The sequence below is a fragment of the Dromiciops gliroides genome, chromosome 2, assembly GCF_019393635.1.
Source record: "Dromiciops gliroides isolate mDroGli1 chromosome 2, mDroGli1.pri, whole genome shotgun sequence".
In the NCBI taxonomy this organism is placed as follows: Eukaryota; Metazoa; Chordata; class Mammalia; order Microbiotheria; family Microbiotheriidae; genus Dromiciops; species Dromiciops gliroides.
In genome coordinates this window covers 152,507,290-152,534,286 of record NC_057862.1, presented here as the reverse complement: position 1 = coordinate 152,534,286, position 26,997 = coordinate 152,507,290, and the positions used below count along the sequence as shown (strand labels likewise).

Below are 26,997 nucleotides of genomic sequence, written 5' to 3'. Positions count from 1 at the left end.
TCTTGAAAAATACATGCACAATTTTGAAAACAATCTTTCTGTTAATATGTTGGTCACAGATTTTGCTCTGGGAGGAGCTCAGTGATCTTCTAATGCAAACCCATCATTCTACACACGAGGAAAATGAAGTGCAGACAACTTAAGTAATGAAAGAAAAAAAATGTTACATGGGTAGCAAGTGTCAGAACTTGCATTTGAACCCAAGCACTCTAAATATAATGTTCTTTCTACTACAAAAAGCTGCCTCTCAAAGTTAAAGTGTAGATTTTTTTGGAGAATAATTTTCTTTTTTTTTTTTTAGTGCCAATATATTTTTTTTTAATGTATAAGGTATTTTATTTTTTCCGTTACATGTAAAGATAGTTCTCAACTTTTGTTTATACAAGCTTTACAATTTCAGATTTTTCTCCCTCCCTCCCTCCCCCCTCCCCTAGACAGCAGGTAATCTGATATAGGTTATGTCTATATATCTCTATACATATACATATAGATATAGATATATACACACACATATATATATATACACATAATAACATTAATCCTATTTCTGCATTAATCCTGTTACAAGAGAAAAAATCAGAGCAGTGATGCAAAACCTCAAAATAGAAAAAAAAACCCAACAGCACCCAAAACAAAAGAAATAATATGGTTCAATCAGCATCTATACTCCACAGTTCTTTTTTTCTTTTTTTTTCTTGGATTTGGAGATCCTCTTCTATCATGAGTTCCCTGGAACTCTTCTGTACCATTGCATTGGTGAGAAGAATATAGTCCATCACAGTAGATCAACACTCAATGTTGATGATACTGTGTACAATGTTCTTCTGGTTGAATAATTTTCTTTTAGGTAAAAATAGTAAATCCATATTTATGCACATGATAAGCCAAAATGTTCAAGTTTATTAACTTCAATGACTAGATTTCACAATTTGTGAACACACACAAATACAGACACACACACACACAATCTAATGTACAATTACAAAAGCTTCTTTGGGCACTCATCTTAACTATGTTTGTTTAATGCTTCAATTATGACAAAAGATAAAGAAATGCTAATTAACACTATAAAATTATTTACTGACAGCTTGAATCTACAGTTAGGAACTTGCTCAAGGCAACCTTTACATAAATCTTTAAAAGCAGATGAAATAGAAACCACAATTACACATTCAGTAAAAAGGTATGTTTTATCTAGTTGTGGCATGTAACTGAAGTGAAGGGGGAAACAAATGCTACATATTAATAAAATGCCATTTGTGTCCATAATATGAACCTAATTTTTATTTCCCCACTGACAGGGTTTAGTTCACCTACCCACAAAATAATACAAAATTTGACTATAACTTATGAGGAAAAATCATGTTATTAATCCTTGATTCCCTATTAAGTATGCCCAAGAGTAATGACTTAATATAGTATTTAGAATACCATATTTATTTATACTGATTTTTGGAACATGCTCTTTATATTCATATATCCTGTTCTTCATTATTAGAACTTTAAAAATATCTTCACAATAATGATGAAAACTGGCTCTAGAGAAGAGAAAATGCACCCTATTTTTTTCCACTGGATGGATGAATGTTTTAAGTGTCAACAAATACATTAATGTTTTGACTGGTTATGACCTTTTAAAAAAAATTTGGCATAAACAGAAGGTTCCCTGGGAAGGTGAAAAAAGTGATAATAGTTAGCAATTAATGTGGTGATATACAAATAAATAAAAATCTCTCCAAAGAACTATACTGTCCTACGAACAAAGGACATTATGATGTCAATGAATCATTAATGAAGATACTTTTATCCCAGATAAAGTACCTCCAGTGAAATAAACAATCTTTGACTCCAAAAGCTGTAAGATTCTTTCAAGGTGAGGTAAAGTGTTTTTATTAACTGGATGGGCCACACCTTTACTTAAAGCAATGGAAAAAGCAATGATGCTAGAGTAGGAAGACCCAAGCTTGCATCTCTGCTCCAATACTTCCTAGCTATGTCACCTTGGGCAAATCATTGAACCTCTCTATATTTCAGTAGCCTCACCTGTAAAAATGCTATAGTACTTGAATTACCTAGCTCATTATGCTGTTATTTTATTCTCCTTTACACATTTGAAAATGTATATTCACATTTTGGTGAAACTAAGGAAAAGTTCAATTCAACAAGTATTTGTTAAAGTTGGAACTGATAAATCTTGACAACATACAGTAGTCAACACTTTTAAAATGTCTTCTCAAACTAAACTGATTGGATAAAGAAGAAGGAAGAGTCTAAGAAAATTCTAAGTTCCTCAACTGTGGAGTCTGGGAGGAGAGATGATAGTGCAATTTGGAATTATAGAATAAAAGCAACTAATTCCTTATGCCCTTTGATATTCCAAGACAGTTTTATACCCAGAGAGGATTCTGACAGCAATAAAAAACCCACATGTACAAAAATATTCACAGTAGCACTATTTATAATAGCAAAAAACCCAAACCAAAACAAATGGAAATAAGTTATATGTACTCAATGATTGGGGAACCATTAGATTATGGTATATGAACATAATGTAACATTGTTGTGGATCATGAAAAATAATTAATATGAAGAATTCAGAGAAACACAGGAAGATATAATGTCATACAAAGCAAACAGCCAAAAGCATGAGTACCAATAAAAATGCAAAAAAAGCATCAAACAGCAACACAACTCAGGTCACATACAATAGCCCATGTTGGTACCAAGTTATTAAACTTAGGACACATATCCTTTCCTCCTGTTAAAAAGCAACAAACTATCCAAGTAGAAAGTCACATGTATAACCAGTTATAATTACTCTTTAGACAGTTTTGTTCAACTAGTATTGGTTAAATGTACTTTGGGGGGAGAAAGGTGTTTGTGTGTTTTGTCAAAACGAAATATGCATCCACAAAAAAAAATCACTTTACCACTCTAAACCTTAATTTCTTCATCTATAAAATAAAGGTACTGCATTTATCAATAGGTTCCTTTCAACTCGAAATCTTATCAGTGTGCTCCATTAAAATGATCAAATATACAAAATTCCAAAATAATAAAACAGATAAATTACAGAGTACTGACTCACTACCAAAAAAAGTATCAATTTCACTAAGGGATGCACCATTAAAGCTTCTCCAGTATATTTATATGGTTTCATTTAAAAGAAATTTGATTTATAACTCCTCAGGATCATATCTGATTTTCAAGCAATGTACAACTATATCAAGATTATAAAGGAAAAAATGGACAAACTATTTATTTGATCCATGAGATGACAATGTGCTTTGTGATACATCTATTTTTATATTATGTGCTTCAAGTGACTCAGATCTCTTTGTTAAACAATTCATGAATTTTTCTTTTTTTTTGGTGAGGCAATTGGGGTTAAGTGATTTGCCCAGGGTCACACAGCTACTAAGTGTTAAGTGTCTGAGGCCACATTTGAACTCAGGTCGTCTTCACTCCAGGGCCGGTGCTCTATTCACTGCGCCACCTACCTGCGCCGAATTAATGAATTTTTAAGTGACTACTTTATAATTTTGGTTAACCAATGGTAAATTTCAAAGTAAAAACTTAATTGGAAACAGCTGTTCTGGCTTACATAGAAATAAGGTAAAGAACACACACAATACTGACATCTCTTGTGTTCTCTATAAGACTAAAGCCACAAAAATAAAAATTCAAACAAAAATCACAATTAAAGAATGTCTCTCTAGAATAGCTAAAAGCCAATGAAAACAATATTCCCCATATTCAAGATCAATAGCTCTTTTCTTCATAGTTAATGAAAACTAAGAACACTAAGTCAAATAATCCTAAACCTCTCCATGAGGAAGCTTTTATAAAATAATTACACGGTGGTGGGGGGGTGCAGCTAGGTGGCACAGTAGATAAAGCACCAGCCCTGGATTAAGGAAGACCTGAGTTCAAATTTGGCCTCAGACACTAGACACTTACTAGCTGTGTGACCTTAGGCAAGTCACTTAACCCTTGGTGCCCCAAAATAAATGAATGCATGAATAATTATATGAAGGCAATACTGAAACCCAAATAATTTAAAACCCTACAACAAGAAAGAGAAACATGAAATTTATATATCTTAATTGGAAGAATAACTTTACTAGTATCTACCCATTCATTGAAATATATGAGGATCTAGATATTCAAAACTCCAATTTAAAGCTTAATTCAGTCCTAAAAGCAAGTTAACTGTTTTAGAAATAGAAAATAACTGTAAGTCAAATTTTCAGTTCAAGGAAAAAAAATTATTGCTGAACATTTTTCATTAAAATTTATATAGTTCCTTAGATTATGGTGGGTTTTTTTTTTTGTTTGTTTGTTTTTTGGTGAGGCAATCAGGGTTAAGTGACTTGCCCAGGGTCACACAGCTAGTAAGTGTCAAGTGTCTGAGACCAGATTTGAACTCAGGTCCTCCTGAATCCAGGGCTGGTGCTCTATCCACTGTACCACCTGGCTGCCCTTGTAGATTATGTTAATGTTGGCCCAGACATTAGGCAACTACCAAAAAGGGAAAAAGACATGGCTTTTCTTATGAGGTGCAAATTTAACATGGGTAAATAGTGTGATGTGGCCATGAAAAAACCTAATGGGCTGCACTGAGAGGCACAACTTTCAGAAATATGCAAGTGATAGTTTTGTGGTACTTCTCATTGGTTAGACCATATCTGGAGTGCTACATTTCTGTTTAAGGAACCATATTTTATGAAAGATATTAATAAGCTGAACAGCATTCAAAAGGGCAACCAGGATGGTGAAGGACCTCAAGTTCATGCCATGAGGATCATATGAAGCAATTGAGAATTCTCGGCTTGATGTGGAATGGGCTGCTTTAGAAGGCAATGGGTTACCCTTATTAGGGATTTTAAAGTAAAGGCTTGATGACTACTTGTTGGTTATGTTATAGATGGGATTATTTTTTAGGTGTGGATTAGACTAGACAAACATGGTTCCTTTCAGCTCTGAAATTCTAGGATTCTGTTTTATCAATAGAATCTCCAAGTCTCACAAGGAGGCTATGCATGTTGGTGGACTCAGACAAAAAAGCAGTGTTTTCAGTGTTGGAAGCTGAGAATTGGGTGAAAGGTATTTGCCCATAGGTATAGGACAATGTCTTTGATCATGGTCATTCTCAGTATTCTTTGACATCTGACTCTATGATCCAGTCAAAATAGTTTCCTCATAGTACTCCATTTCTTGTTTCCATGTTTTTGCATTTTCTACCCCTCAGGCCTAAAATGAATACCCTCCTCACCTTCACTTCATAAAATTCCTACACTCAAGAAGTAACTCAAGCACCACCTTATTCTCTTTATGCTTTTTTCAGCATATATTTATATTTTAAAAATATATTTTAGTTTTTTTTACATAATCAAAATATTCTCCATATAGTATCTTTGTCCTCCCCATTTTAGTGAGTCATCCCATATAACAAATAATATTTTAAAGAAAAAAAAAATCAGAAAAATCGATCACATCAAAGAGTCTAAAAATTGTGTGCCATATTTGTGGACCTCCTCCTTCTTCAAAAAAGGAGGATGGGGGTGTCTTCTGTGGAGCTTTGTTTGTTTTTTATAATTCTGTGTATATTGTTTTCTTGACTATTTACTATTAATTAATCAAGAAACATTTATTAAGCCCCTGTTATGATCCAGGCACTCTAAGCACTGGGGATTAAAAAAAAAGGCAAAAAAGGTAAACTCTCTCCTCAAGGAGCTTACAATCTAATGGGGGAGACAATATGCTAACATCTATGTATATACAAGTTATAAAAGATATATAGACACTTAAGAGAGTGAAGGAACTGGAATAAGCAGAGTTTGGAAAAAGCTTCCTGTAGAAGGTGGGATTTTAACTGGGACTTTAAGGAAGCCATGGAGGTCAGCAGTCTGACTGGAGGAGGGAGAGTTCCAGGTATGAAATCAATTCATGTAAATGAGTATTAATTAGTTCATGTAAATATTTCCATGTTTCTTAATAATCATCATATTTGTCATTTCTTGCTGCACAGTAATATTCCACTGCATTAATATAAAACATTTGTTTATCCATTCCTTAACTGATGGGCATCCACCTTGTTTCTAATTCTTTGCTTTTGTAAAATGTGCTACTTATAACTATTTTGGTATTTATGGGAACCTCTGGGTTAAAAAGCTAAAGAGCTAGATATTTTAGTTATTTTATTTGCATAATTCCAAACTGCTTTCCAAAGTGATCATATTAATTAACAGTTCCAACAACAATGCACTACTGTGCCTCTCTTTCCATAATCCCTCCCCATCATTGACTATTTCTTTTTTTTTGTTTTTTTTTTGGGGGGGTTATCTTTGCTAATTTGCAAGGCTAGAAGTAAAACCTCAGGGGGCGGCCAGGTGGCGCAGTGGATAAAGCACCGGTCCTAGATTCAGGAGTTCCTGAGTTCAAATCCAGCCTCAGACACTTGACACTTACTAGCTGTGTGACCTTGGGCAAGTCACTTAACCCCCATTGCCCCACAAAAAACAAAACAAAATAAAACAAAACAAGAAGAAGTAAAACCTCAGGGTTGTTTTTATTTGCATTTCTCTTGCTATTAGTGATTTGGAGCATTTTTTCATATGGTTGTTAATATTTTGCATTTCTTCTTTTGAGATAACTGTATCCATTGTTTTATGGTTTTTTCAATTAGGCTAAAACCGTAGTTTTAAAAAATTAATTGCTTTTGCCCCAGTTCTGTCCTTATCAGAGAAATTTGATACAAGGATTTTTTTCCCACTTGACCATTTTCCTTCTTGAGTACATTATTTTGTTTGTACAGAAATTTTTTGGTTTTATATAGTCAAAGTTATTTATTTTATCTTTTGTAATTGCTGCTTCAACCTTGTTTTGGTTAAGAATTCATTTCCTCAATACTTATATGAGTTGATACAAAGTGAAGTGAGCAGAACCAGAAGAACACTGTACACAGTAATAGCAATAGTGTAAAAACAATCAACTATGATAGACTTAGCTACTCTGGTCAATACAACGATCCACAACAATTCCAAAGGACTCATGATGAAAAATGTTATCCACCTCCAGAGAAAGAAATTCTAAGGGCAGATTGAAGCATATTTTTAAACTTTATTTTTCTTGCCTTAAAAAAAATGACTAATGTGAAAATGGTTTGCATAACTTTATATGTATAATGGATAACATATTTCTTGCATTCTCAATGGCTATTGAGCCACTGGAACTGAAAATAAATATTTTTTTACAAAGAAAGAAATTAGCTCTTACCTCCAGTTCTGAAAGGAATATGATACGTTTCTTTTCTAACTTGTTGTTTATAGTATGATCTTTATCATTAAAGTCACATTTCCATTTAGAATGTATTGTGGGGGCGGCTAGGTGGCACAGTGGATAAAGCACCGGCCCTGGATTCAGGAGTGCCTGAGTTCAAATCCGGCCTCAGACACTTGACACTTAACTAGCTGTGTGACCCTGGGCAAGTCACTTAACCCCCGTTGCCCCGCAAAAACAAACAAAAAACAAAACAAAACAAAACAAAAACAGAATGTATTGTGGGGGGCAGCTAGGTGGTGCAGTGGATAGAGCACCGGCCCTGGAGTCAGGAGTACCTGAGTTCAAATCTGGCCTCAGACACTTAACACTTACTAACTGTGTGACCCTGGGCAAGTCACTTAACCCCAATTGCCTCACTTAAAAAAAAAAAAAGAATGTATTGTGGAATACCATATAAAGTGTTGGTTTAAGTCTAATTTCTGCCAGATTGCTTTCCAGGTTCCTGCATGTGTGTTTTAATGAAATAGAGAGTTTCTCTTTAACTATTGTATGTTTTCTGGTTTATTGAACATTTGGGTTACTGAATTCCACTGCTTCTGATTCTCCCTCTGTTCCATTGATCCATCTCCTCCATTGTTAACCAATATGATAGTTTTAATGACTGGTGTTTTATAATTCAGTATGAGTACTGTAAGTGCTATTTCCCCTTTTGTCAGTATCTATTTTCATTATTTCTCTTGATATTCTAAACCTTTTATTTTTTCAAATGATTTTTCTGTATTATTTTGTTGAGTTCTATAAAGTATTCCTTTGATAATTTGATTGGTATAGCTTTAAAACTATAGATTAATTTTATTATTTATTATTATAATGGCATAAACTAGCCATAAGCAACGAATATTTTTCCAGATATATAAAATGTTCCTTATTTTTTTAAGTGGTATTTTAAAACTTATTGTATACAAGTATTTCATGTGCTTTGGCAAATGGATCTAACAAATATTTTAGGCATTTTATAGTTTTGGGAATGGGATATTTCTATTTCCTTTTTTATTATTGCTTCTTAGATTTTACTATTGGGTACTGTTATAGAAATGCTGTTGTTTTTTGAAAATTTATTTTGTAACTTGCAACTTTGCTGAAATTATTGCCTCAATTACTATCTTTGCTAATTCTCTAACTTTCATTTCATCAGCAAATAGGGATAACTCTAATTCCTCTTTATCTACCTTTTTTGCCTTTAGTTTCTTTACCATTGCTAGCATTTCAAGAACTATATCAAATAACTGTGGGGAGAATGGTCATCCTTGCTTTATTTTTGTATTTATTGGGAAAGCTTCTGGTGTATCCCTATTACAAATGATATTTGATTTTGATTTTAGATTGATACTTTATGTATGTGTTGCCTCCACAGACAGATTGTATTTCCAGTCCCTAGCATAGAGTAGGTGTTTGAAAGATTTTTGTTGACTGACCTAAGAAAAGTTAGTAACTAATGGAATAAAAGATCCCTGTACTCAAGAAGCTTACATTCTATTAAGGAAATAGTGTATATGTGTATATATGTATATATATATATATGTGTGTATACACACACACACACACACACACACACACACACACACACACACACACATATATATATATATATACATATATATATATATATATATATACACATATAGAAAATATATAGAAAGTAAACACAAAGCAATTTCCAGGGCAAACTGTATGAGCAGCTGGGGTGAATTGGGAAAAGCCTTAGGTAGGGTTTAAGCCAAGCTTTGAATAAAATGAGGAGATTTTATGAGGCAGTGATGGAAAATAAAACACCCTGTGGGAAGAAGAGCAAGAGGGCTAATCTGGCTAGACTGTAAAAGTATATGGTGAAGAGCCATGTATAAAAAGCCTAACAAGACTGGCAGGTAGGATTTGGATTGTGAAAGGTTTTCAATGCCTTCAGGGAAGTTTCTATTTGAACCCAAAGGAAAGAGGGAGTCACTGGAGCAGGGTAGTAACATGGTCAGATCTATACTTTAGGAAAATCACTTTGGCAGGTATGTATGGACCAAAGAAGGGAAAGACTTGTGGAAGGGAGACTAATTCGGAGCCCACTGCAACAGGGTAACAAGTGATGAGAATTTGAATTAGGGCAGTGGACATAAGTAGTGATGAAAGTTAAGACTGGTATAAGTATCAATAAAACCTGGGAACTAAATGGATATTAGCAGAGAGTGAAGGAGGGTACAGAGTCAAGGATAATGACTAAGACCTTTGGAAAAGGGATGGGATTGGGGGGAAAGGTGAGTAGTTCTATTTTGGACATGTTAAGTTGGAGATGTCTAAAGGACATCTAGGTTGAACTAGGCAGCCAATGATAAGGGACTAGAGCTCAGGTGTGAGTTTAAGACTAAAATACATATATAATTGGGAATCATCTGCACAGACATAATAATTGAACCTACTGAAGCTGATGAGACCTCCAAGTGTGAGAATTTGAAGAGAAGATGGTCCAGGACAGAGCCTTGAGGGTTACTTACTTTTAGAGGGGCAGGATAAAGATGATGATCTAGCAAAGGAGATAGAGCAGTGGTCACAAAGGCAGGAAGAAAGCCAAAAGAGTACAGGGCCATGAAATCCCAGAGAAGAGAAAGTATCAAGGAGGAAAAAAGTGATTAACAGTGTCATATGCTTCAGAGAAGTCAAGAAGGATAATGACTGAAAAAAGACCATTGGATTTAGCAATTAAGAAATGATTCATAACTTTTGCTCTGACATTTGCTAGCTGTGGGAGCCTAGGAAAGTCACTTAGCTTCTGAACCCTAGTTTTCTCATTTAAAAAAACAGATATAATAATGCTTGTACTAGGACTTTTACTTGTACTACCTACTACATCTGATAGCTATTCCAAACTTTAAAGTACCATATAAACATGTGTTCCTATTGCTTAGAGATGAGCTCAGCCACAGCAACTAGTCCTTTTTAATTATATGCAAATTTGATAAAACCAAGTTACTTACTCTTCCAATTTCTGCAGTCCAGGAAACAACAATGGTGTTTGGTACAGTTGTGGACAATCGGACAAGTGAGGTGATATTAATTGGTCGGCTGGGTCGCTTTGGTTCCACACCATTTTTGGTAGGTGGAAGATAGCCCTGAGAATAAAATTTTAAAATGTCTATTCATTCTTTTCCATCATTTCAAATGTTATTCTTTTAATAAAAACTTTGTATACTGACTGCTACTGGATACGACTCTTTTTTTTTCATTAAGAAGCAAGTGGGGCAGCTAGATGGCGCAGTGGTTAAAGCGCTGGCCCTGGATTCAGGAGTACCTGAGTTCAAATCCAGCCTCAGACACTTAACACTTACTAGCTATGTGACCCTGGGCAAGTCATTTAGAAACATATTCGATGTCCTTGGGTACATCTTCTTTACCTGGAATCTAGTGTTGTCTTAGTCAACCTAACTTGAAATCCTTGCTCTTGGCCCTTGCCTCTTTAATGTTTTCCTTCAGTCCCTGACTTATAATAGCTTAGGTTAAATGTGTTATCTATGTGTAGTCTATACACATGTTTCCATGGCTGACTCAGTCAAACATTTTCATAATTAGATCACACGATTGATTAAAATCATGATGGCTATGCTTTGACAGATAACCTGACAACAAACTTTAAGAATTCTGGACTTACTGGAAGGCTACAAGGTTTCCCATTAACTTTCACACAAAGATTGGGTGGGAAATGATCTTCTTGTGGACAACTCGTTTCTGATAAACAAAACCTAAAAAACATAAGAACAGATTTAATCATCTTTTAAAATGATAACTTTATTAATATTTTTGTTCAATAGGTAACTAAGAAGACAGAAATTTTCAGAATATGTTGACCCAGTAATTTGGCTAAGAATATTAAGTATTTATTATTATAGTTTTTAACATCTCTCATTAATGGAAAAAAGCTTTTAAAAAATCCTATCCCCATTAGCTTCAGTGACAGTACTAAGAATCTACATGGTTATCTTCACAACAATTCTCATCATTCTATACTATCAATTTCTTAAGGAAAATACTTTATACACAATGTATGGTCTGTGTATAAAGTATTTATACAAGCTATGGCTCTAATAACCTTCTCTACAACCAAATCCTGTATGTGAGGGTCATGTGCTCAGCTTCCTCCTGGGAACTGATCACAGCAGTGTTTTTTTCCTTCTCAAAACTCTGCTTTAGTCTTAAAAGGTAGAAGTGTAGTATTTTTGAGTTTCCAGTTTCCTAAGCCAATAAAGGTCTTGGGAGGAAAAAATGAGGGACCTGAGAGAATAGTTTTTACAGTTTCTCAAAGTAGTCTCAGTGATTTAAAAAACTGGCAGTGGAAGATATTCTATATGACAAAGTATAGTTAAACAGCTATACAATAATATTACTTGTACTGCATTCATATTTAAATTGAAACAAAACATTTCAGAAACTCTTTATTTTCAACTATGCACATAATCCTCTGGAAAAAAACACCTTAAGTATAGCTATATAATGGATAAACTATAATTCTATTCTGTTATATAAATTTAAGAAATGAATTATGAAGTTTACCTTTCCAATCAATAAGTTACCAGCTCTCTAACTACAACACAAACTTGCCTGTCATTCCATCATTAGAAAATATTCATAGTGCATTATGAAACTTGAGGTTCTTTAAAAGATTTCTTTCCTTCTTTTTATTTCTTCCCTTGCCCTGTGATACTTAATACTGAATCCTTTTGACCATTTTCATCCGAACACCCTCCCCTCAACATCTTAAGAGGTTTTCTAAAAGCAAGTCATGATACTTATCAAAAAAAGGTCAATAAATGTATGGTCCTCTCTATATATTTATGTATTATCAGATCAACTTTAAAACAAAGCAGATTAGAAACTACTCAACTTAGGTTCAAACAGCTAATTACACAGTATACAACTCATCATTTAACAGATGTAAAATATGGAAAATAAATCCCTTGAGGGATGAAAGTATAGTCATTTCACTGCCAAGATAATCTGCATGACTCTTCCCTAAGGATACAACTCTAACCTTATTAAATTAGGCCAAAAACAGAAATCAAAACCATACCAAAACCCAGGAAAAGAATGAGGAAATGAAATAAATAGAAGAATGTCTAAAAGCATAAAGAGTTTAGAGAAAAATAGTACACAGATGAAAAGAGCTAACGTTAAACTGGGAAAACAAAGGGCTAATTTCTGATAAAATTATTTATGTGTTTGAGATAATCTTTTATTGGTGTTAGTTACATATAAAGTACCTAACTTAAAAAAATAAAAAAACTAATTCCAGAGACTAATAGGTTTATTAAAAATCAAATGACTAGTTACTTAAAAGAATAAAATTCTCTTCTCTGGGTATAGTGCTACGTATAAGCCTTATTTAAAAATAAAACAACAATAAAACCCACCTTTTCTCTTGAATTGTTTATATCTGAACTGATCAAGCCTAGAAAAAACATTAAAGATTTTTCCTATACTTAATATTTGGTACTATTCTAGACATGTTTAATACATTAACATAATTTGTTAAGAATAGGATCAGAATATACCCATTTCTGTTCCAACTAAATGGAGATTATTAACTTACCATGACACTTTTCCAGTTTGGAATGCACTCTATATCTTTGCCTCCTCAAATCCTACTCATCTCCTCCAAGATGCAGTTCAGGTTCTAGCTTCTTCATGAGAATTTTCCCAACTATTTTAACTCCTAGTGATCTCAAAAACAGTGTTGTATTTATAACATCTACAACACTTAACAGTAGATCATAAGGGCTGTTTCCTGATCTCTAATTGTGTTCCATATCAGCTTTGTCTCCCCAATTAGACTGAGGAATAAGCTCCTTAAGGGCAAAGAGATGTTATTCTTTTCTTTTCGGTTCTCTAGAGAACCCAGCACAATACTATAAAAATAATACCAATTTAATAAACAGTAACTGATTGACTGAAAATCTGTGGTACCAGGTGGTTTATATAGATAAGAATATTTATACCAAGAAGGTAAACTGGATATCACAACACAAACAAAGGAGTCTGGGTAAAGAAGTTGGGAAAATGGTAGCTATAGTATTCACTTTGGAAAACATCCTATCATGTTTAGCAAAAAATATCAGCTGTTTCACATAGAGTCTTTTAATTGTATTGTGTTTAGTTTGCTAATTATACATTTATGACAAACCAAACTCAAATGGTTTGATTACTGTGTGAGAATAAGAGGTCACTTAGATAACTAGTATTATTCCTTTAGCTAACTGAACAGTATTTTTGTTATCCTGTATGTAAGCCCCCTATATTTTAAAGAGCTAATCATTGTAATAGTTAAAGACAATAAATAGAGTTTTCTTAATACTTAGGGTAGATCTCTATAGAAGCAAATTGAGAAATTCAGTTTAGGAAAGACTTTTATGATGAAATCTGTCTTGGGTATAAATTAGCATAGCTGGTATATAAATGGGAAGAAGCCACAAAGAAACTATAAAGAATGGGGGGAACCAGGGATACAGATAATTTCTTTCATCCCCACTTTCAGTATAATTTCTAGCAGGTAGATAAATACCCCCAAAAAACTTAATTTATAAATTTTTTACTTTATGTATTATCTTTTAACATACCAAAATATTTTGTATTATAATTAAGACTGTACCTTAGCTGGACCTGTACTGTGAAGTCACATTTAGTCCCAGAAATATCCCTAGAAAATACAGGACAGAAATAAAAACATTATAGTATGTGCATGTGAAAGTAAAAACTTTAAAAAGGCACTTGGTTCAGTAAAAGTTTGCTAAACAAACATAATCAGAGAAATGATTACTTTTATAGTCTCTGTAGCAAGAGTTAGGCTAAGTGTATTTGAAAATCATCCAATACACAGCATGCTGTAATCACATCTTATACTCAATACTAAGTTCAAATGTCATATTGTAAGTTATACTGGAAGACAACTTACATGGAACTACTGATTTGTTGCACTTGTTGTGGAGTCAATGCAAATGCAAAACAAGTTTCTCGAAAACGCTGACTGTTGTCCGATGCTAAAGAAAGAAAGAATTACAGTTTTAGCTATCTTCAAGTGCATCAACAAAGAAGACATTAGAAAAAATAACACTGATGTTCCTTCAATAGATTAAAATGTTTTAGATTTGTAAACAAAGTACTTAAAATAATGCCCTAGCACTGGACTAAAATAATAGCTTTGAAAAATATCAGAATCACAACAAAATACTGAAATTTAAATTCAGAAAATGTATTATGAAAAAACACTAACAAGACATAAAAGATGCTGTTTGTGTACATATGTGTACTCATACATATTTATCATATATTTAAAAAAACCTCTACCTCTGAAATTTAAATTGCCTAATGGTGAATAAGAAATACAGTTGATTTTTAAAGTAAATGTTTTAGAATAAGAAACATCTTAAAATTAATTCAGCTCAGATTATACCTGGTCCTTAAGACAAAAAATTTTTATTATCTCTCATCCTACAATATAATGCAAAAGCAGTTGTTTGCAAATTTTAGTCATAAGCATTATATTAAATATAAGATGTAATACTATGCTTTATGGAAGAAGACTCAGTGAAGTGACTGAAAGACTAATGACAGGTTAAGACACAGATGATTATAAAGGGATAAAATACCATTCACATGTACGTAGTTCCAATTCAAGTTAGGGTTATAAAAACAAACAAAAAAATAGAGCAACCCTATCTCAAAGCCATTTAATAATCCATCATTTATGTGTTGCTTTATAACAATAATAGAACATAGCCATAGAACACATTACACTGGGAAGTTTCTTGAGATAATTTTTTTTTTTTTGGTGAGGCAATTGGGGTTAAGTGACTTGCCTAGGGTCACAGAGTTAGTAATTGTTAAGTGTCTGAGGCCGCATTTGAACTCAGGTCCTCCTGACTCCAGGGCTGGTGCTCTATCCACTGCACTACCTAGCTGCCCTACACTGGCAAGTTTCTTGAAGTTCACTTGTTAAAAGTGCATACTATATAAACAAAAGTTGAGAACTATCTTTACATGTAACGGAAAAAATAAAATACCTCATACATTAAAAAAAAAGTGCATACTAAACAGAGAAGATAGCTAATACACAAAATCAGAAATTGTACCTTTCCCTCAACACCCCTTTTCTTCCCTCCAATATAAGTATTGTGGAAGTAGTGGTGGTGGTTTTCTCATTAAGCAACTTCCTATTCTATTCATTCAACAAACATTTATCAAGCATTTAGTATGTACAATGAATTGTTTTAGGTGCCAGGGATACCAAGATGGGGAAGAAAAAAAGTTCTTGCCATCAAAATATTTACAAAGTAATAATGGGGATAAAGCTTGTACACAAATTACTATTAGGCAGACTATGATATAGACAAAGGAGAGGTTCAGACAAAGTGTCATAAGAAATATGAAGTTAGCACAAAGATTTAATGAAGGAAGGTAGCACCTGCTCTAGGTTTTGAAATAAAGGAAGGATTTCAATACACAGAGATAAGGGAGGACTATCTTCCAGGATAAGTTACATGAATGAATGGAGCTGAATTTTAGAGGATGATATCAATAGCAGGATTGTACAATGCATGAAATAAATTAGTGGGAAATCAAGCTAGAAAGGTAGGTTGCAGTCATACTATATAAGGCTTTTAATTGCAGATGAAGGAATCTATATTATATTCTGTAAGCAAAGAGAAACCAATAAAGATTTTTAACTGGGGAGGTGATTTGGTAAAAGTTTATGTATTAGGAAGATTATTTTGGGAAAGAAACGAGGAAAATTAACAGGCTTCACTAATTCTACTTACATTTTCTAGAAGAGAAAAAAATGTCTCTCTGACATAGGAAGAACTATTTTAGACCTGTGATAGTTTGATGATTTTATAAAGAAAAAGTACTTCAAACGTTTGATTCTATTCATAAGCAACATCTCCTTAATCAGCATCACAATATACACTCACAGAAAAACAAAAAGTAAAACGTACATAAATGTGTCGCTATAATAAAGTACAAAAGACCTCATGATCCAGGTTTTTATAATTTCTAAGCAGAAATATATTTTATTGGGCTTAAAGCCGTATTTATTTTGCCATTTTCTCATAAATTAGAATTTTGTTTGGTAACCTAAAGTAGGATTTAGAGAAAATAACTGAATATGTGGATCAGAGTTGTTTTTTTAAAATTATTATTATTATTATTATTATTATTTTAGTGAGGCAATTGGAGTTAAGTGACTTGCCCAGGGTCATACACTTAGTAAGTGTTAAGTGTCTGAGGCCGGATTTGAACTCAGGTACTCCTGACTCCAGAGCTGGTGCTCTATCCACTGCGCCATCTAGCTGCCCCCAGAGTTTATTATTAAAGAAATAATTTTCAAAACAACTTAAAAAAAGTACTCTACTTAACTGAAATGCATTTAAAATGTCTGGTTTCAAAGATATAAACATAGAAACAAAAGACAACCTTGTAACAAAGCAGATCTTCTCTGTTAGGCAAAGGAAATGTCAATAACAACTAGCCAGGATCCTCAAATTTCAATTTAATTCTCAAAATTTAAATTGTGTTAAGACTTCAATCTAGCAAGTCACACTTATTTTAGTTCTTTGGCTCTGTTCCCAGACCAGTACTAAAATAATGTCACAAGTACAAAAATTCATAGCACTTTTTAGCTGAAATTTCAGAGCCTTTTCAATAGATAGTACTAGAATGAGGCTAGGAAGTGTGTATGTACGTTTTACTCTCCCCCACCTTGTCCCAATCCCCCACCACGTGCACTAGATCCCATAAGTGGCTTTAAAGTAATGTGTTAGAAGAATGAAATGTGTCTTGACATACAAAATGTTTTATATACTAGGCATTTTAGGATAAGAGGCACAGTGCAGGTTCAAAGAAATAAAACAGTACCATAACCCTCAAAGAGATTATGACTTCTTTCTTGGTTTCAATGACACCATTTTCTCTATATTGTCAATATCTCTAGTAGCTACTTTTCATTCTTTTACTTGCTACCTTTCCTCTCCTCAACCTTTTCTATTCAGATACTCCCTTTTCCCAAGCAATCTCATTGGTGCCCATAGTTTCACTGACCACCTATTAAGCCAGAAGACTCTCACATTTATCTCTAACCCAGCCTCTTTTTTGTGTGTTCCAGATCCACATCTCCAACAACCCACAGGATACCAGTACCACTCTACCCACACCTTAAACTAAATATCTAAGTCTCTTTTCTTCTAAACTTGCTCCTAAATTCCGACTTCACTTTGTCAGTGCTAACACCATTTATCTAGTCTTGCAAGGTCAAAATATTGGGGTTATCTTAGATTCTTACGTATGTACCTCTCACATCCAACTAGTTAACATATATTATCAATTCAAGTGCTGCAACATATTTAATACCAGTCCCCAGCTCTATAGTCCTACTGATACAACTCCAGGAGGGAAAGGAAGGAACAGATACACAAAAGACTGCAATAGCCTTAAAAGGTCTCATTTCCACTCCAATCCATCCTTCATACTGAGTCTAGATTAACTGTCGTGATGTAGAGAACTGGATACAGCTATCACAAGTTTAGTCACAACAGTTCTTTCCATTCCCATTCCCATTGGTAGAATCAAACACTCTCTTCAAAAACATCAGACACTCTCTGTTGTCTCCTAAGTAAAGTTTGGTTGCCAGATAGCTTAAACCCATACACAATTTGGTACCATCCTACTTTTTTTCAGTTTATCTTCTCTCTTCCATGATTCCTATGTTCCGAATGAGAGAACCAAACCAACTCCATCTTGTATCATCGCTGATACTTTGTGAAGCTGCTGTGGCTGTCTTGTTTTCTTGAGTTTAGTTTTCCTGTAAATCACATGATTTCAGGAAAATAATTTATTATTGTACCACTAGCTGTTTTACAGGAGGCAACCAATCAGAATCCCTGAACTCAGGAAAGTCCCCAAATCTTAAAATAGTAACCACTAAAAATGCTAACTTTACTATTAAAACCCTTGTAAATCTCTTTTCAGGATCCTTGTGTCTACTAAGGGGACTCTAGATCCAGTGCATTCTGTAACTGCATGCCTTGCTAATAAATCACATAGCTCAGACCTTTTTTTTTTGTTTATTTCTTTGTTTTCTCAGTTATTAGAAAACTGCTTGCAACACAAGTCAACTGGAGTCACTGAGTGAAGCCTACTCCTACCACCCCTAGATTTTTTGAGCCCAAATATAGAACTTATAGAAAACTTATCCTCTATTAAATTTCATCTTATATGGTTTGGCACATCAATTCAACCTTTCAAGATCTGTTTGAATTCAAACTGTCATCTACTGTGCTAATCTTGCTCCCAGCACTTTGTATCATCTGTAAATCTGACACGCATGACTTTTATGCTTCCATTCAAATTACTAATAAAACTGTGGAAAAGCTGGAAGTGATGGAATAGATCCTACTAGACTTAAATGAAGACCTCTCTCCAAGCTGAAATTCATCCATCAGTTACTATTCTTTGGGTTCAGACTGGTCCTTTGACCAGTCCCAAATGTACCTAACTGTGCTAGAATTTAACTTATATCTCTGTTTTGTTCACAAGGATAGCATTCAAGACTGTTAAATGATTTATTGAAATCAGAGTATTCCATATCTAGAGTATTTTCCTAATCTCCCTGTCATATTAGTCTGTCAACAAAGTACAGTTAAATTTGGCATGATCTATACTTGATAAAGACAAACTGATTCTTTGTAATCATCATTTCCCTTTAAAATGTTCACAAAGTACCCTTTTTAAATAATATGTTCTAGGATTTTTCCAGGAATAGAAGCCACTCACTGGCCTGCAGGTACTATTTTCTTTTATGAAAAGCAGGATGTTTGTTCTTCTCTACTCCTATAGCATCTTTCCTACTCACTACAATCTTTCAAAGATCACTGGCAGCAGCTTAGCAATCCACATATACTTATTTAAATTTTTCAGTCGGCTATCTGCTTTTCAGTCACCTCTGACTCTGTGACCCCATTTGGCGTTTTCTTGGCAAAGATACTGGTTTGCCATTTCCTTCTCTAGCTCATTTTACAAGTGAGGAAACTAAGGCAAACAGGGTTAAGTGAATTGCCCAGGGTCACATAGCTGCGAAGTGTCTAAGGCCAGATTTGAACTCAGGAGGAGGAGTCTTTCCTGACTTTAGGCCCAGCATTTTATCTACTGTGCCACCTAGCTGCCTGTTTAAATTTAGATGTAAGTTTTTGAAATTTAACTTAATTTTTATATCATCAAGTTACAGCTATTGTTCCACTTGTTGACAGCATCATCATAAAGTAAGACTACAACATAAGCTTTTGTTTTGAAGACTATGATGAAACTGGGGCATCTTTGAAATCTTGTGTTGTTTTCCTTACTTATTTCATGTGTTGGGAGATAAAGGTTTCTCCTTTAGGAGGGAAGTTTAGGATGGGTTATGAATTAAATTATTAAGTTCTCTGTGTTGATTAATAGGGTCCATACAAAGTTTAAATAAAACAAGATCATGTCCTATCCCTCTCTCCCTCAACATGACAGTCTAATTGGGGGAGATGCAAAATATACAAAAAATAATTATAGACAAACTAGGTCTAAATGTTATTATTATACGGGTCCAAAACAAAATGCTTTGTGAAACTGGGTGGGGATTATAGGTTGGAAGAGTATTATTAAAGACACGGGACCAGGGAAAGATTAATGTAAAAAGCAGTATTTGAGTAGACTGAATTGGGGGAAAGAGAACATTCCAGGAACAAGAAATAGTGTGACCAAAGGCAAAGATGTGGAAAAGCACCATGTATGTTCAGAACAGAGAGCTGTCCAGTTTGACTAGAGTGTAAGATGTGTGGAACAGGATAGAATGACAAGGCCTGCAATGCGGCCATATGGTCATGAAAGGTCTTGAATATCAGATAAAGGTAATGGAAAAGAAAGACTCAAAGACAATGACATTTCAAACATGCGAGACTGGGTGCCATTAACAGAAAAAGTGCAGGTGTAAGAGGAGAAACATGCCTAGTTTGGACATTCTAAGTTCAAGGTGCTAATGAGTCTGGGTAGAGCTGTCTTATGGGCAGTTGGGAAAGAGATCAAGATTTGGGAGTTATCTTTCTAGTATCAGTAATAATAACAACAACAAAAGATATCCATACAGCTCTTTAAAGTTTGTAAATTATTTTATATGCATCACCTGAAATAAGTTTCAAACAACCTGCTGCTGTACACACTACTGGTATCACGCTCATTTTATAGAAGAGCAAACCGAGGCTCAGAGAGACTGATTTGTTCAGGATCATCCCACTCTCAGGTCTAAGAGGTGAGCCAGGGTCTTCAATTCCAGGCCCAGCTATCGATTTACTTTATGCCATGCTGCCTATCTGTAAAAATAAGAGTTGAAGCTAGGATATAAACAAAGGGAAGGGAGGGTCAAGGGAATACTCACCTTAAGCATTCTAGAAAATGATGAGTTAGCAAAGAAGAAAGAGTAGCAACAGTTAAGAGATAGAAGGTGAACTCAGAGAGAATACTTTTTGATAGCAGACCATGTAGGAACAGAGAGCCAGAGCTGGAAGGGGAGCCAGAGGGTATCTAGTTCAACTGTCTTATAGTTGAGAAAACTCAAGGCATATTGGAATGACAAAAGATACAAAAAGGAGGGGTGATTAATCCACTATTTGTGCTAGGAGGATCAAAGAGTACTGAAAAAGCTCAATGATTCTATAATCGTTGACTATCCTTCTTTAAAAAAAAAAAGTTTTCTTCTTATTCTTTAGGAAAAAAATACCAGGCTCAGTAACATGCCTCTCCTCAGTAGCTATGCCATCCCATAGAAACTTCTCACTCTCTCTCTTTTTTTTTTGGGCAGGGCAATGAGGGTTAAGTGACTTGCCCAAAGTCACACAGCTAGTAAGTGTAAAGTGTCTGAGGCCAGATTTAAACTCAGGTCCTCCTGAATGCAGGGTTGGTGCTTTATTTATTGCGCCACCTAGCTGCCCCTGAAACCTCTCTTCTAACAAAGTAAATTCGGGAAAAATATATTGGTACAGTGACTATTACAGTGCCTTATTCTGCAGCATTCATTATCTACATCTCTTTACCAAAATGAAGGAGGGATATTTCATCATTAGTTCTCTAGAAACAAGATCGGTCATTACACTGATCTAAATCATTACAACCTGGGAATGTTTTACTTTATTGTGATGATCATATATACTGCTATTTTAGTTCTGCTTACTTTATTTTGCATCAATTCAAACAAGTCTTCCCAGTTTATCTTAAATCCTCAGATTTGTAATTTTGAATGGTACAATAATATTTCATTACATTTATATACCTCAATTTGTTTAGTTATTTCCCAACCCATGGACACTCATTTTATTTTAGAGTACCTTTATGATATGAAAAGTGCTGCTATAAATATTATGGTATATGATTAGTCAGTCAATAAACATTAAGCATCTTCCTATGTGCCAGGCACTATGTTAAACACTGGGGATACAAAGAGGCAAAAGACACTCTGCCCATAAGGAGCTCACACTCTAATGGGGGAGACAACAAATAAATAAATATGTATATGTAACCTATATACAGGATAGATAGGAAGTAAATAAGATAGGGAGGGCACTAGAATTAAGAGGGGCTGGGAAAAGTTTTCTGTAGAAGGTTGGACTTAAAGAAAGTCAGGGGAGGCAGATATGAGAAGAGAGAGTGTTCAAGGCATGGGGACAGTCAGAAAAAATGCCCAGAGCTAAGAGATTGAGTGTCTTGTTTGTGAGATAGTCAGGAGGCCAGTGTCACTGGATCAAAGAATATATGTTGGGTAGTAAAGTATAAGAAGACTAGAAAGGCAGGAAAGGGCTAAGTTATGAGGGGTTTTGAATGCCCAACAGAGCATTTTTGTATTTGATCCTGGAGGCAATAGGGAATCACTGGTGGGGGGTGAGGAGGGAGAAGGGAACAGGGAAGAGAGGGGAGAGAGGGAATCAAAGGGGGAGAGAGAGGGAGAGGGGAAAAGGGCGGGGGGGGGGGGAGAGAAATCAAACCTGTGCTTAGGAAAAATCACTTTAGTGGCTGAATGAATTAGAGTGGGGAAAGACTAGAGGCAGGCAGACCAACTAGCAAGCTACTGCAATAGTCCAAACGTGAAGTGATGAGGGCCCGCACTTAAGTGGTGAAGATGCCAGGGAAGAGAAGGGAGCGAATTCAAGTAATATTGCAAAAGTGAAATAAACAGACCTTGCAACAGATTAGATATGGAGGGAGGGGTGTTAGAGGGGTGAGAGAGAATAAAGATTCTGGGATGACTCTTATTGTGAACCTGAGGGACTGGGAGAATGGTGTTACCCTCTATAGTAATAATGATAGTAGCAAGTCAGGATAGTTTTGGGGAAAAGATAATGAGTTCTACTTAGGACATATTCTGTTTAAGATGTCTATTAGACATCCATTTTGAGGTATCTGATGCAAAATTGGAGGACAGTAGGGAATTTAGGGTAGGATAAGAAGATTTGAGAATCATCAGCATACAGATGATAATCAAATCCATGGGAGCTGTTGAGATCACCAAGTGCAGTAATATAGAAGGAGAAGAGAAGAGGGCCCAAGAAAGAACTCTTTGGGACACCTATGGATGAGGAGTCAGCAAAGGAAACTGAGAAGGAGTGATCAGTTAGGTGGGAGTGGTGGAGAAAACACAAGTGAGTGGTGGGGGATATTTTGGCTTGGAAAGTTCTAGAAATAGTGTGGAGTTATAGGGAAGTAGACTGACATACCTTTTCCACGAGCATCAGAATTAATTTGATTATTTTTCTAGAACTAGAAAACTGTAAAGAGGGTGAGGTGATATGGCAAATGCAGAAGAATGGTGAGAAATCACTCAGGTCCAGACAGAGTGGGTGACTGAGGTAATTAACTATCAGGGCATTGGGGCCCTAAGGTGGGAATTCTAGATATGATAAGAGGTTTTTTCTTGGAAGCATAGTAGTTGAAGAAAAGTTCTTGGAGTAAAGAGTTAAATTGAGCTCTTATAACCCAGTGTTTTTCAAAAGTATAATTAAGCATTTGTCCCAAATGCCTAGAATTTCTAAGTTCATCTATTATGAATATAAATTACTGTTATGGGAAGTTCTGAAATATGTAATATTTGTACTACATAATTGTAGTGTTTGGAGTCTTTCCACTCTGTTGGGACATTGTTCAAATCCTAATATTTTTCCTTTGTGCTTCATATAAGAAAAGAAAGGATAACACTACAAGTATATTTGAAAATGACTGTCAAATTATGTGTAAATATCATCTACATGCTTAAATAACAGCCTAAGACAAAATTTAACACAGTAGATTATATTTTAAAAGTGCTAACAAGAAAGGTGATAGCAAGTGTTTCATGGACTTGTGGCATTACTTAGCTGAATATATTAGAAACTAGGTAGTTTTCACTTTTTTGCATCAATTTTCCCGTTTAGGTTGTATCCCCAGCACTTAGCACAGTTCCTGACACATAGTATGTGCTTAATAAAGGTTTACTGAATTGAAACTGAACAAATTCCTTAGTCTCTGGGGGCTAAAAATTGGAAAGTTCTAAAAAAAATATAGTCTATTACCATGCCAAGTAACATGCAGTCAGTATACTGCACAATTGAGTGCTATATTTTCTTCTGGTATTAATGGTTTTTCTATTGGAATGATACCAAAGCTGGAGAGGTAAACCGAAGCCATCAGACCTTTTTTGCTACTTGCCTGGCCTAGCCCCACTCCTAAGCCTAATGGCCTCAAAATATATGATGGTATGTCAATCAGCATGGTACTTTGTGCCAAGCACTGTGCTAAGTGCTGTGGATACACATAAGTGGGGGAGGAGAGAGAAGAAATACCATCATGAGGTACCCAGTGCAAAGGCATAATGTTCTGTGGAGTCCAAACCAAGCAGAACTTCTGAGGGAAAGTAGAGAGTTAGCTGGAAAATTCAGATCCCAGCTTGCTTTAAAGTCTAAAGACTGAAATGTTTCTAGCCCACAGAGGTTACATACAATTCAACAAATTTTAGAATTATTAAAGAAGAGCCCCAGTGAAAGTTAGCTTCAAGAAATAAGGAGGTGAGAGTCCCATTGTATTTTGGCCTAATCAGTCCAACAATAAATATTTATTAAGTGCTAATCATGTGCTGGGCTTTCTGCCAGATGCTAGGAAGAGAGATACACAAAATGAAACAATTTCAAAGTATTTCCATGCTAGCAAAGGTGACAATATGTACATACATATAAGTATATATAGTATCTATGGGGAAACATCACACCTGGAATACCATGCTCATGTTTGAGTGCTGCAAAATAAGGAGGACACTGAATCCCTAGAAAGCATCCAGAAGTCAGGGGTCATATGAGGACTGTTTGAAGAAAAAGGGATTGTTTAGTTTAGGAAAAAGAAGACTGGGAGTAGAAGTAGGAGGAGGTCATTGAGTGGGGAGATCATGTCTTGATAGCTGTCTTCATATTTTTGAAGAGCTATATCTAAAAGAGGGTTTAGATTTCTTTGGTTTGCTCCTAAGGGGTATCTCTAAGAAGGAAGAAATTGCATAGAGACAAATGTAGGCAATGTAACAATTACAGCTATCCAAGAGAGAAACAGGTTGTTTTAGAAGATAGTGAGTTCTTCACCACAAGTCTGAAGACTAGATAACCAAATGAGTATGGGTTAGACCTCCATGGCTGTTAAGGTCCCTTCCAAATTTAAAATTCTCCAATTCTGTATATTACAGATGCCATTTTTGTCCTTAATTATAGAAATGAATATAAAACTTGTTTACCCTAAATTATCTTTGTTAAATTATATCTTGCAATCTGCTGCCTCAAAGATTAAAAAAAAACTCCTTAGAAATATTTTTAAAAGTACAAATGCACACATATTCAATAATATCCTATATTTCATGTTAATTATGCTACCACATTTTTCTAGACTTTTTTTGTTTTTGTTTTTGTTTTTTTAGTGAGGCAATTGGGGTTAAGTGACTTGCCCAGGGTCACACAGCTAGTAAGTGTTAAGTGTCTGAGGCCGGATTTGAACCCAGGGACTCCTGACTCCAGGGCCGGTGCTCTATCCACTGCGTCACCTAGCTGCCCCTCTAGACTTTTTTTTAATCACATGTAATATAGCTTTCACTTCTGTAAGATTCTGAGTTCCAAATTTTTCTTCCACCCTCTTTTTCCTCCTCCTTCCTGAAGCCAGCAAGCAATACGATATAGGTTATACATTACAATCATGTTAAACATATTTCCACATTAGTCATGTTGTAAGAGAAGAATCAGAACAAAAGGGAAAAAAACACCAGAAGAAACAAGAAAAAAGCAACAAAAGTGAAAGTAGCATCGTTCAATCTACATATTTAAAACAGTATTGGCTAAGATAGTGTAGAATTTTTTTTTAAAGTGAGGCAATTGGGGTTAAGTGACTTGCCCAGGGTCACACAGCTAGTAAGTGTCAAGTGTCTGAGGCCGGATTTGAACTCAGGTACTCCTGACTCCAGGGCCAGTGCTCTATCCACTGTGCCATCTAGCTGCCCGATAAGCCATTTTTAATGTTCTTACTGAAGAAAAATAAGAGGCTTTTTTAAAAAAACCACCCTAAACTTTTAATCACTGGAAATCTAATATACAGTTTAACTATAACAATAAAAATCATATAGGGTAATTTTTAAATGGATCAATATAGAACAATATTGAAGATTTTAGCACTGATGTTTTTGGATGGGTACCCGAGATTCAATTTCCCCAAAACAGTAAAAAAAATTCCATTAAAGAAGGATGATTATTTTTAGCTTTTAATGCTGGCGCTGAAGTAGATTGGAGAATATTTTTAGAGAAGTGTGACTACTTATTTTAGTAGCGTTTATTATACTTAGAAGTTTGTCTTATACTGTACAGCCAAGTTTTTACAATAACATGTTTTGAACTTTATAACAAGTCAATAATTTCTTTACTTTTTCTCTTTTTAACACAAGTGTACTTTGCTATGAAGCTTATGGAAAACTACTTTAAAAGGTCCATATAGTCAAAGCTATGGGTTTTTCCAGTAGGAATGTATGCCTGCCTGTGAGAGTTGGACCATAAATAAAGCTGAGCACCACAGAATCAATGCTTTTGTTTTGTTTTGTTTTGTTGGTTTTTTGGTGAGGCAATTGGGGTTAAGTGACTTGCCCAAGGTCACACAGCTAGCAAGTGTTAAGTGTCTAAGGCTGGATTTTAACTCAGGTACTCCTGACTCCAGGGCTGGTGCTCTATCCACTGCGCCACCCAGCTGCCCCAGAATCAATGCTTTTGAACTGTGGTGCTGGAGACTTCTGAGAGTCCGTTGGACACCAAATCGTTGGAAGGACAAACACTGAAGCTGAAATACTTTGACCATATAATGATCAGGCAAGACTCACTGGAAAAGATCCTGATGTTGGGAAAGATTGAAGGCAAAAGAAGGGATGGTAGAAGTTGAGATAGATTGATAGTGACATGGAAGCAATAAACATGAGCTTGGACAGACTTTGGAAGATAGTAGAGGAAAGGAGGGCCTGGCATGCTATGGTCCATGGGGTCACAAACAGTCAGACTCAACTGAATGAACAAACACTTAAAAAGAGCAATGTTGGGGGCAGCTAGGTGGCGCAGTGGATCGAGCACT

The 26,997-nt window shown here is 35.0% G+C and overlaps 1 protein-coding gene across 1 annotated transcript in view; it reads right to left on the bottom strand.

The window, feature by feature from the left end:
* The window catches only part of PIAS1 (protein inhibitor of activated STAT 1), a 158,714-nt gene that overhangs the window by 47,667 nt on the left and 84,050 nt on the right, over positions 1 to 26,997 (bottom strand). The window contains exons 3-6 of the mRNA XM_043983582.1: positions 14,270 to 14,354; positions 13,967 to 14,014; positions 10,976 to 11,066; positions 10,305 to 10,439 (exon numbers count right to left, since the gene is read on the bottom strand). Coding sequence (XP_043839517.1) covers positions 10,305 to 10,439; positions 10,976 to 11,066; positions 13,967 to 14,014; positions 14,270 to 14,354 — 359 coding nt within the window. The remainder of the gene's footprint in view (positions 1 to 10,304; positions 10,440 to 10,975; positions 11,067 to 13,966; positions 14,015 to 14,269; positions 14,355 to 26,997) is intronic.